The sequence below is a fragment of the Helianthus annuus genome, chromosome 17 (assembly GCF_002127325.2).
Source record: "Helianthus annuus cultivar XRQ/B chromosome 17, HanXRQr2.0-SUNRISE, whole genome shotgun sequence".
Lineage (NCBI taxonomy): Eukaryota > Viridiplantae > Streptophyta > Magnoliopsida > Asterales > Asteraceae > Helianthus > Helianthus annuus.
In genome coordinates this window covers 43,373,004-43,385,065 of record NC_035449.2, presented here as the reverse complement: position 1 = coordinate 43,385,065, position 12,062 = coordinate 43,373,004, and the positions used below count along the sequence as shown (strand labels likewise).

General features: G+C 41.5%; 1 protein-coding gene across 1 annotated transcript; it reads left to right on the top strand.

The window, feature by feature from the left end:
* Positions 1-340: 340 nt before the first annotated feature.
* Positions 341-850, top strand: LOC110924116 (extensin-like). The gene has a single exon (XM_022168152.1). It carries the CDS (start codon positions 341-343, stop codon positions 848-850), a length of 510 nt encoding a protein of 169 aa, XP_022023844.1.
* Positions 851-12,062: the final 11,212 nt, after the last annotated feature.

The following is a 12,062-nucleotide window of genomic DNA, read 5'->3' as shown; positions in this document are numbered from 1 at the left end:
TTCCTGGACAAGTCACAGTCCTTAAACTGTGTTTATGTTATGTTTAAGTTGTTTTGTTTGGGAAACAATGTTATGGTTATTAGAGTGTTGTTCCGTTTAAACAATGATACTATGTTTGGTTTTAAAACTTAATGGATGATTCTTGCATGTTTTTAATTCATATAGCTTTGTTATGATTAAGCTATGGTATTAAGAAGTCACACCAAATTAACCACGCTTCCGCAAAGCCAGGGTGTGACACCTCCATCCCCGCCACTGCCGTCGCAGCCATCCACCATCGCTGTTGCTACCTCCGATCACCGCCACCACCCACCTTCGATCATCGTCGTCACCATCGCCGATGCCACCTCCGATCACCACCGCCGTAGCCCACCTCCGCCATCGTTATCAACCAACACCACCCACCGCCACCACCGCTACTACCTTCCACCACCGTCGCCACCGCTACCACCTCCAACCATCGCCACCAGCCACCTTCGTCGTCACCCACCACCACCACCGCTCTCATCGCCCGACGCCGTCTCCACTCGCCGCTGTCTCCACCAACCAACACCGTCGCCGCTACAACTGCCACCTATCACCACCCACCATCGCCGATGCCACCTCCGATCACCACCGCCGTCGCCACCCACCTCCGCCATCGCTATCAACCACCAACACCCACCGCCACCACCGCTACCACCTTCCACCACCGTCGCCACCGCTTCCACCTCCAACCACCGCCGCCACCCACCTTCGTCGTCACCCACCACCACCATCGCTCTCACCGCCCGTCGCCGTCTCCACCCACCAACACCGTTGCCGCTACAACTGTCACCTATCACCACCCACCATCGCCGCCCATCATTGACCACCACTATCCAATTTTATTCCTTCGTCTTTTCTCGCATACCAAACAACAAAAGTAATGGTTAATTCCATTCTCACATTGTAACCAAACAAGACAATGGAATAGTAATGATCAATTCCATTACCTCATTCATTCCATTACCTCGTCCATTCCATTCCCCCGTCCATTCCATTACCCCATGCCAAACAGACCCTTAGTATCTTACATAATTTATAGATATGTTAAAACATCTTACATATACCGTATTCATGAGTTGCTTCAGATATCCATGAAAAATCGTAAGTATATAAAAGAAAAAACAAGCTTAAATAGCATGTATATAACTTTCTAGTTCTTATCACTTAGTTAAAGAGATTATCTTGCTACTTTATAAATTCAATTAGGTTAGAAAGTTGTGTATTATACTGGTTGAATAAATGTTTTTTCTTAAATATTTTGCAGTATGGATATGTCAAACTATAATACGCATGTTTATAAAGAAAATTCAATAAAACTAGCAACCAAATTTAAAAAATTTATATTGTGCAAACACATATACATGTTTACTAGTTAATAAGTTATAATAACTACGTTATATAAGTATTTAAGATTTGTAAACTAATAATTGACGTGAATAATAGAGTTAAAATCAAATCTTAAAGTATCATAATCTTTAAAAAAATAATTGTTTAGTGCCAAAATTTATAAAAATTAGAGTTTTTGAATTACTACTAAATAAACATACGAGTATAAGTGTTTATCTAAATTAAAAATATAAATAAAATTTATGTCACCAGAAAATAAAGAGTTTTTTCCTAAACTAGTGTAGGTGAAAAAAGTATTTATCAAAGTGGTGTTCCTTGAAAAATATTTATCAAAATGGTGTTTTGTCTCTTTTCTCATCTAATTGAATAAAAACTAAATTAGTAATTCTATTATTTATTTCAATTAACATTTATTTATTATTATTTTATTGAAACCCAATAAAACTAAATTAGTAATTTTATTTTTATTTCTATTAACACTTTATTTTCCTTTTGAAACCTAACATAAGACTTGAGGTTACCATCATATCACCTAATATTGTCTTATCTAATAATTTATATACGATTCACTCAATTTGTGATTATATTTAAATTTACTTTGACATATATTTTGTTTTATTTAAGATTAATAATATAACTATTAAGTTACTTGATTATAGAAAAGATCAAACACTAAAACAGTTTAGTATATTATTAATATAACATTACAAAAAAGAAAAAAAGTAGGCAATAAAAAAAAATTTGGTGCTCGTTTTCTATAAATTGACAAGACTTCAAAGTAGTTTAATCGTTTAAAAATACATGATATAGTATTTGTCACACCCCCAAAATACCACATACGGAAAACCCGCTAGGTGTGTGACGTACCAGGATCCAGCCACCAATCACATTGAACTAATAGTAAATCAACATCATGTTTATGTTTATTAAATTAAGCATTCATAAATGTCAAACAAGAGTTATCAGATTTAGCGGAAGCAAAGACAAAATATTGTTCAAGGTATTCCAAAACCAAATGCAATAGTGTTAAATAACATTAAGACAATCCTCAGCAACATGACCATGACCACTCCAGCCATCCAGATAGCAAGTTCCCATCTAAAGTACCTAACGACCTGCGAGCATGCAACAAGTGTGTCAGACAACGCTGGTGAGTTCACAGTTTTACGAAAACGTTAATTACCAAGTGTCTAATCCAGTTTGTTAACAAATCCGAAAGTAATGTTGATAATATCTCGATACTGAACAAGACGGCTCCTGATGTATGTTTTGCCCGTACCTAGTGCTCCTATCAAAGCACTGGGCGTGACTGGGTCATTAGTTCACACCCGTCCTCTCCGGTACGGGGTGAGGGTGCCAAACCTAAGTAGCGCTACCAACTAATACCCCGCTACCTTTCCAGTAACAAAAAATAGGACTTAAGAGTGATAGAGTGAGATTATTATCCAACATCCCAGTTTTACCCAATAGACTTATCCCTCCCCGGATACCCACTGACTGTCCCAACCACCGGGACGCATGCTCAAGAGTAGTGAACTCACCTTGGTTTGCTCGGTATGACTAGTTACTCACACACACTAACTCAGTCAAAGCCTATGGTATTCAAGTATGCATAATCAGTCTCACAGTCTCAAGGTTCACGTATAAATGAAAGTCATAGCGTGTATCAATTCAATAATCACCGAGTAGCACATAGCAGTTATATACACTCATACAATCCACAGTTTACATGTCACACGTATGTTTCATAACAGTACACAACAGTTAAGTGTGCTATTAAAACCGAATCATGTTTTTCCCAGTCATAACTAACAGTGTTAACAGACAAAGGTCAATCATATAGTCATTCATTATCAAACATGTTCTAAACTACATTCTGTTATGTGAACTGTTTCTCTGGGCGGCGAAACTCTAACCGACGAAAGGAACCCAACATTCGTCTTAAGAACCCCTGCGAAACATCACATGTTTCGTCGGCTACAAGTGTGGCGAAACATCACAAGTTTCGTCGACTACATGTGTGGTGAAACATCATAAGTTTCGTCTGAATCAGCTTCAGAAACCTCAACTGCACAAATTTAACATAACTATGGGTCAAGCGATGGTTACTAACTAACCCTAATACGACCCTTCATCATAACAGTTTCCAATCATTGAATCTCAATACGCAGATTTAGTGAAATCCTTAATCATGCCCATTTAACAGTTTATTCACCACATACAGTTTATTCACAACATACAGAATTGCACAAACTAGTTAACCCTTAATCATCATCGTTAATCAAGCAGCACATTAGTGGATTACGAAATCAAGATTACATGTATATATATCACCATCAACGAATCACAAAACTAACATGAGATTGTACAATCCTAATTATATGACTTTCAATTCAAACATCAATCATAACCCAAATCATTCAGCAAATAAACTCACTTATAACAATAGATATCTACACACACAACATCACAAATAGATCGAATCGGGTTATCGTGACTAACCAGTTGTGAGATGGAACACACAAGAACTTCAAAAGAATGGTGATTGCCGTCGGATGCAAGGGAGAGGAGAAAGTGTCTAGGGTTTCGCTGATTTTAACTTACGTAACTTATGCGAATACACAGTTCTTATAACCAAAACACCTTTGGGCCTCACATGGGCCAAAAGCCCATTTCGGCGAAACCCCATTGGACGAAACTCCAGTGTTTCGTTGTCACACCCCAACCGATGGCGGAATAATCGGGGGCGCGGCACTAAGCGAAACAGATTGTCCAGAAGTTTCCATAACAATTATCATTACTATTCAATTTAAAGTAACATGTCCCATACCATGTCTCAAACAGTAAAGAAATTATTACAGACAAAATCTAGGCAAATAATTCTGTTCTGACAACTCAGATTTAAATATAGCAATTGTTTATCTGCTTCTAGAGACCCTTGATTCAATTACTACAGACAACTATTTGTTGGACTCTAGAGTTTTATTCTAGCCTCGCTTTCCTAGCAGATAAGCATCCTAATTACCTGTCACATATGTTAAAATAAAAGTCAATACACATAGTGTAAAGGCGAGTATACAAGTTTGATAATAGCATATAGAGTTCGAAATAGTTTACGCATAACCAGTACGTACACAGCGGAAAACGAAGCATGCTAATTATCGACACGGATCTATTGATACCAATGACTGCGGGTTGACTGTCCGAGGCAGTTTGTAATACATGATCACCACTGTAATCCATGCAAATAATTGTCCTTAACAACCCCCGCATGAGCGGGTGCTGAGTCCAAACTATAGTACTATCGTCGTTAAGGCAGGTAGACAGCATTCCATGTGTAAACATAACAAACAAGCATTCATTAAGTCACGTATAACATGCGGTAACGGTTAGCGTTTAGAAGTATTGCGTAGTGTGTTCGATGTGATTTCGTATATGTAACGTATGTAACACCCAAAAGTGCATAAAGCAAAAAGGGATCGAGTATACTCACAGCGGTTGATGGATTGAAGGGAGCGCTTGAGAGTAGGGCTAGCCTGAACAGTTCGAGAGTATAACGATAAGCAATGTGTAAAACGGAAACAAGTGTCGATGGATCGGACAGCTAGTCGGTCGGACGGTAGTCCGATCGGACGGCTGACCGTTCGGTTGGAAGTCCGTTCGGACAGTTGTCCGGTCGGACGGGAGTCCGATCGGATGGTTGTTCGAGTGGATTGTTTCTTCCTAGTAAGATGTGTTTGCGTATGATGGCTGACTTTTGAAGTTTTCGTTGCAGTATTTGAAAACCTTGAAGTATCTTTGCCTTTCAAGTCGGTCGATCGGACGATCGTTCGATCGGTCGGCAACCCAATCGGCTGGTACTTCAGTGAAGAACATGTCCTCAGCAAGAGGTCACTCGATCGGACAGTAGTTCGATCGGATGGCATTTCCGTGCATCGAACATGTCGAAAAATCGATTAAGTATTTAAAGTCAAGTATCTCATGATCCGAAGAGTAATCCGATCGGATGCAGTCTGATCGGACAGCAGTTCGTTCAATACTCACTTCAATTAGGTTGATTAAGTGTGGGACCCAAGTGCTAGCCGATCGGCTAGCCAGTCGTTCGGCTTGTCTGTCCGTTCGGCTGGCTGTCCGTTCGGACAACACCTTGTCCTGGTCAGCCTGTTCGTCTAACACTTGGTTGTTTTGATTTGTCGTTTTAGCGAGGTATTTTGAGAACGAGTCAAACAACTGAACCTCATCACTACTTGGTCCTCCTGTTCGGACAGCAATTACCCAAATCTGTCTAGCGAACGTTTCGGAACGGTGTTTCATGTTGAACCCGAAATCGGTGAACCTCGTGGATAGAATCCGGATCTTAGGCCACGCAACCACCGAAATGATTAGCAAGTTAGCACAAGCTCCGTTTCTACCGATTTTGAAGACATTGAGTGTAAAAGAGTTGAAAAAAGGCCAGAAATCCATCTTTCAATCTCTTTCAGTGTGAATATGTTTAGATCTGTGAAAGATCTTTGTTTATTTATGTGGAAATCAGTTAGATCCAAGTTATTCTCGGTGGATTGAGGCCAAAACATGAAGTTCTTCAAGAACACCATGATGACATCATCCTAGAACACTTGAATCTTGATGATTTCACGGTTAAAAGTTAAGATTTAAAAGATAGAAAGGTGTAGGAGTGCGTGTAGATCAAGAAAGTACAAGATTTAGGACGAGATCTTACCGGAATCGCGAGAAATCTGAGAAAAGGTGGAGAGCACGAGCTGGTCGGTCAGAGGGTTTCCAAAAGTGGAAAGGATGACAATGACAAGGGTATTTATAGGCTTCCAAATGAGGAAAGTGTTGGCCGATCGGCCAGGCAGCTCGATCGGACAGCCTATCCGATCGGCTGGCTGTTCGATCGGCTGGTAGCCTGATTGATCAGCTGCCTGATTCGAGTGTTCGGTGCGATGATTTTTGATATTACGATTTCGATTGCGATTGATGCGAACGCGATAGAGTTTCCTATTCAAATTACTTTTAATCCCAACTAATCATATCGAGCACTATCCTTTCTCCCCTAATTATCATGATTCGATTTCGATTGAGTTCGATTGCGATTGAATTTCGATTGCGATTCGATTGATTACCACATATAACATAAATAAACACGCACAAGTAACACATAAGGCACATACACACGTATAACAGTAACCCAAAATGCGTATATTCGAGTTTGTGAGTGCGATGATGATTAGATTAGTTCGATTATCGCTTAATTAACTTTATCGCACTGTTACTTCCTATTATTCACAGTCGTAAAGCGGTTCGTATTGAGAAATATACTTCGATTACTTCGATTGTAATTAATTACTCCACATAATACAACTAACGTAAAAATGTATAATATACTAACTACAGTCAAAGAAGTCAAGACAGGGATTGAGCAAGGAGAGACAGATTGCTATTAGCGATCTTTTTCTCCTTTGACTTCAATCTTGACTTTGACTTTGACTTTCGAAACACTGGGGTGTTATAGCCTCCCCTTGTTTAGGGAATTTCGTCCCGAAATTAGGCCGAAGCCGTTACAAACAACTACGGGTACTTTGCCTTCATGTTACTCTCGAGTTCCCAGGTGAACTCTGCGCCTCGTTTGCCTTCCCATCGGACCTTCACAATAGGAATGCGCGAGCGCCTGAGCTGCTTGGTTTGGCGATCCATGATTTCAACAGGCTTTTCCACGAAGTGCAGTCTTTCGTTTATTTGGAGGTCATCGAGCGGTACAATTAAATCATGCTCAGCCAGGCACTTTCAGAGGTTTGACACATGGAAAGTCGGGTGGACGTTACTAAGTTCCTCCGGCAGTTTGAGTCTGTAGGCGACTTTTCTGATACTTTCCAGAATCTTAAAAGGTCCAACATATCGAGGCGCTAGTTTCCCTTTCTTACCGAATCTGGCCACACCCTTCCAAGGTGACACCTTTAGGAGTACGTAGTCGCCAACGTCAAATTCAAGGGGCTTGTGTCGTCTATCGGCATAACTTTTCTGTCTACTCCGAGCTTTCAACAAGTTGTCTCGAATTTGGAGGACTTTGTCAGTCGTTTCTTGCAATAGCTCAGGACCGGTTAATTGCGAGTGATCGATCTCGTGCCACACAATAGGCATCGACATCTTCTTCCATATAAAGCCTCGAATGGTGCCATTTGGATGCTGGTATGATAACTGTTGTTATACGAGAATTCGACTAATGGCAGGTATTTGTCCCAATTACCACCGAAGTCTATGACACACAAACGGAGCATATCTTCAAGAGTACGAATCGTTCTCTCAGTCTGGCCGTCGGTCTGAGGATGGAATGCGGTACTCAGGTTAAGCGTAGTACCGAGAGCAGCTTGAAACGTTTCCCACAATCGCGAGGTAAACCGAGCATCACGGTCAGAGATGATGTCACGAGGCGTCCCATGATTACAAATGATCTCGTCGGTGTAGATACGGGCTAATCGTTCCACCTTGTAGTCTTCTCGTATTGACAGAAAGTGGGCTGATTTGGTTAAACGATCAACAACAACCCAAATGCTAGCGTGACCTGATGACGTGGGCGGAAGCTTTGTTATGAAGTCCATAGCTATACTCTCCCATTTCCACATAGGGATTGGGGGTTGCTTGATACGTGGTTGAAAACCGGTGCTTGTAATTGTTTAATTTGATGTTTTTACACAAGTTTTAGTTTCGAATTGCCTACTTTTGATTAGATTTGTGTTTTGCAGGTCTACTGGGGTTTAAGGAGCTTTTCGGGAGCTTTACGGGTCACCGGAGTGAAAACGGGTCAACCGGGAGCAAGGAGTGCGAAAAACAGAAAGAATGATTCCTGGGCACCGTCGCCGACGCCCATATGGGCCGTCGCCGACGGCTGGTGTAAATGGCCGTAGCCTATTTTCTCCGTAGACAGCGAATTAGGCCGTCGGCCACTTTCAAACATCCACACACCGTCGCCGACGGACACATCCACCGTCGGCGACGGCTCATCAAAACCTGAAATGCGAACTTTGGGGTTTTGGGGTGTTGGAACGAATCAAAAAGGGTTGTTGACCAACTAATACGGGAGTTACACTTTTGGAGGAGTTTGAACCTTGTTTTTAGAGCTTTCTTCACCAACTATCATCTACCCATTCCACTATCATCACTATCATCAATCCGAATCATCCACAATCACCAATTGATACAAACCCTAATCATCACCATCAATCCTTCCACCCATTATTCTTCACCAAACCTTCAACATCCATCATTGCTCCATCTAATCAAGCTTCAAAGATGAATCCGTCCGTGTTCCAAACATCCGGTGATCAAGCTTCTTCAACCATGAGCGGCTAATCATCTCGGTTTCACCCCGGTGTAGGTAGTTGTTAATTCTAGGGTTTCGAATTGTTCTTGTTTTAGCTTAGTGACAATTTGTATTTGGTTTTTGAAACTTTGACAATAGTATTACATTTGTTACGAATTCGTGAATTGTCGAGCGATGTTAAAAGTTATGACTTTGCGAAACGGTGATATGTAATTGTACATTGTCATTGTTAGGATTTACTTGTGTTGATTACAAAGTGTCTTTTTGTCCGTTCTGCGGAGCGTTGATAGTTAGTAGCACCTAAGTCACGGTACACTAAATCCGTTAATCAAATGCGTTTGAGTTGAAACTAGAACTTGTAGAAATCCTAGGTTAATAATTACCGAAATCGGGCGTGATTCCTTTTTATTATTATTATTCTAGCAACCGTTTTTCTTGCAATCGTTAAGTAGGAATTGTTAATTAAGTAATTCAATTTTAGTAGTCCAAATTCACATATTTCTTCTAAACAAAAATACAAAAATATTTGGCAAGCTTCATAATTGTGACAATTGTTTATAATTCATTCGAATCCATACACAAACCACATACTCTTCGTGGATCGACCCCTTACTACCACTAGCACATTGTTAAGGGTAATTTGGGCTTATAAATATTATCTTTGACCGGAGCGCGACACTCCGATCAAATTTTGGCGCCGCTGCCGGGGAGTGCGTGCGCTTTGTGTTTGGATATTGTTCGAATTTTTTTTGTGATTAACTGTTTAATTTGTTTAGCTTTCTTTTTGGACTTGTCTTTTTCCTTGTTACGCGGGGTGTGTTACTTGTGCAGCTTACAGGTAGTGCATGCGTACACGAAATTCCGGGAGGACTTCACCTTTAGTCTACGAACCGGAAATTGAAAGACTTGCAAGAAGGAACCTAGCAAGCCGGTTAGAAGCAACTCTTGCTTCTAATCAACCCAACCAAACACCACCACTCACACCGACCATTGAAACCGATTCAATGGCAAACCACAACTCCAACCAAGACTTTAACCCCAACCAAAACCTCCATCCAAATCAATTCCAATCCCGGGGAACCTTTTGTCCCGCTCAAAACACCCAACCTATACCCCAAGAACAATCGGGTGGTAACACCAACGCAAGACCACCTACTCCACCTTTCCGAACCCAAAACACCAACAACACCCAACGAACACCTCAACAACAACCCCTTCACAGACAAGCATCATTACCTATCAACCTTGATGATCGGAATGTCAACTCCGATCGTAGAGGTAACCGTGATCGCGGCAATAATGAAGACCCGTTTTTCAACATCGACGATTTAAGGAATGCAATCCCCGATGATGAACCGTATAGTGTTCCCGGTTATCAATCGCCGGAACACGTAAGCATTCATACGGAAAATTCGGACGATGGGGGGGTATTACGATGATCGGGCTAATGATGATGAAGATTGGGGTTACGTGAATAGGGGAAACGTCTACAACGCTAGAAGGTACGACGATGAAGAATTTGGTTACCAAAACGCCAATTATGTTGGGGAAGATGAATACGGTTACGGAGGTGGAAGAAATAATGGTTATGGGAACAACCGTCAACCGCAAAACAATAACCAACGGAACCGGAATGATGGGTTTTACAACAATAATAACAACAACAACAATGCAAACCCTAACCGGATTCCTCGTTTCGTGGGGGGTGGTAACCCAAGGGATAATCGAAGGGGAGATCAAAGAGGTGAGAGAAGGGATAATCGAAGACCGATCGATCAAGAAGTTAATGGGCCACAACGTCGTCAACAACCTCCACGGGGAGTAAATGACCGTTTCCAACCGATAGTGACCGAGAATAATTCTCCGATAGTATGCGAAAGGAGGATGTTTGATTGTAAACCACATTACATCAACATACTTCCTCACTTCAATGGGAGGTCCAACGATGAACCGTACACACATTTAACGGAGTTCTCGTCTATTTGTGATACTATTGGAGGGCATAATTTCGCATTAGAGGAAGTGAAGCTTCGGTTATTTCAATTTTCGTTGAAAGACAAGGCAAAACAGTGGTTCCTTACACTTCCGGCCAATAGTATTCGAACTTGGGAACAAATGCAACAAGCGTTTTTGGATGAATACTATTCTATGGCAAAGACCGACGATGCTAGAGATGAAATTCGGTCGTTTCGTCAACTTTCGAGTGAGCCTCTAAATGAAGCATTTACCCGATTCAAAGAGCTAATGAGGAGATGCCCACATCACCAAATAGAAAAATGGGAGTTGGTGAAATGCTTTGTACGGGGTTTGGATGATGCAACTTGGAATTGGCTCGAGACAACAAGCAATGGTACACTCTTGAGCAATCATGAAGATGATGATTGGGAATTCTTGGAAAGGATGAGCAAACGATCCAAAGAAAACGAATCGGCCGATAGAGCGAAAAGACATCCAGTTTCCCGGTCACTTCCCGATCTCGATTCCAAAGACCGGATTTCCACTTTAGAACGGGAAATAGCCCAATTGAAAAAGAAGAAGGAGGTAAATGCGGTTCAGTTTGCGGTTTGTGAAGAATGTGGGGATATTGGACATGCGACCGAGCAATGTTCAATGGGGTCGAGTGGTTACACCGAAGAAGTCAATCAAGTGTATGGAGATAGAAAACAATATGACATGAACTCCAACACTTACCATCCGGGTTTGAGAAATCACCCCAATTTCCGGTATGGCAATGCTTCAAATCAAATGAACCCGAATTTCCAATCGGGTAATCAAGGAGGAAGTGGGTCATCATACCAAAACCGTCAAGGTGGTAACTAAGGAGGTTACCAACGAAATTACAACCAAGGGTACCAAGGTGGGTACCAAAAGAGTTACAACAACCAAGTCGGTAACGGAAGTGGGTCAAACAACCAAACCGGTGGTGATGACTTGAGTGCCAAGATGGATGCTTTGCTAAACATGCAAAAAGAGACTCACAGTGATGTCAAAGAAATAAAGAAGGCAAATGAGATTCGAGACAAAGCACACGAGGCATTGGCGAAACAAGTGGGTCAACTAGCGGAAGAAGTGGCCAAAATAAAGGGAGGCATGGGGAAGCTTCCAAGTGATACCACCATGAACCCTAAGCATCAAGGGTCGAGCTCGAGGAACACACGTGAGGTACCAATTAATAAAGTTACTTTACGTAGTGGTCGAGTTGTTGATAATGGTGTCAAAACACCACCACCCCAATTTGTCGAAGGGGTGGTGGAAGATGCTAGTGATGAGGAGCTTGAGGATGGTCAAACGGGTCAAAATAAAAATGATTTGAAAAAGAATAATGTTACTCCCGTTGCGACCATCCCCGTCCCCAAGGCTAAGGAAA

Coding starts and splice junctions, on each gene's coding strand:
- LOC110924116 (XM_022168152.1), top strand. CDS start 341: ATGCCACCTCCGATCACCACCGCCGTAGCCCACCTCCGCCATCGTTAT.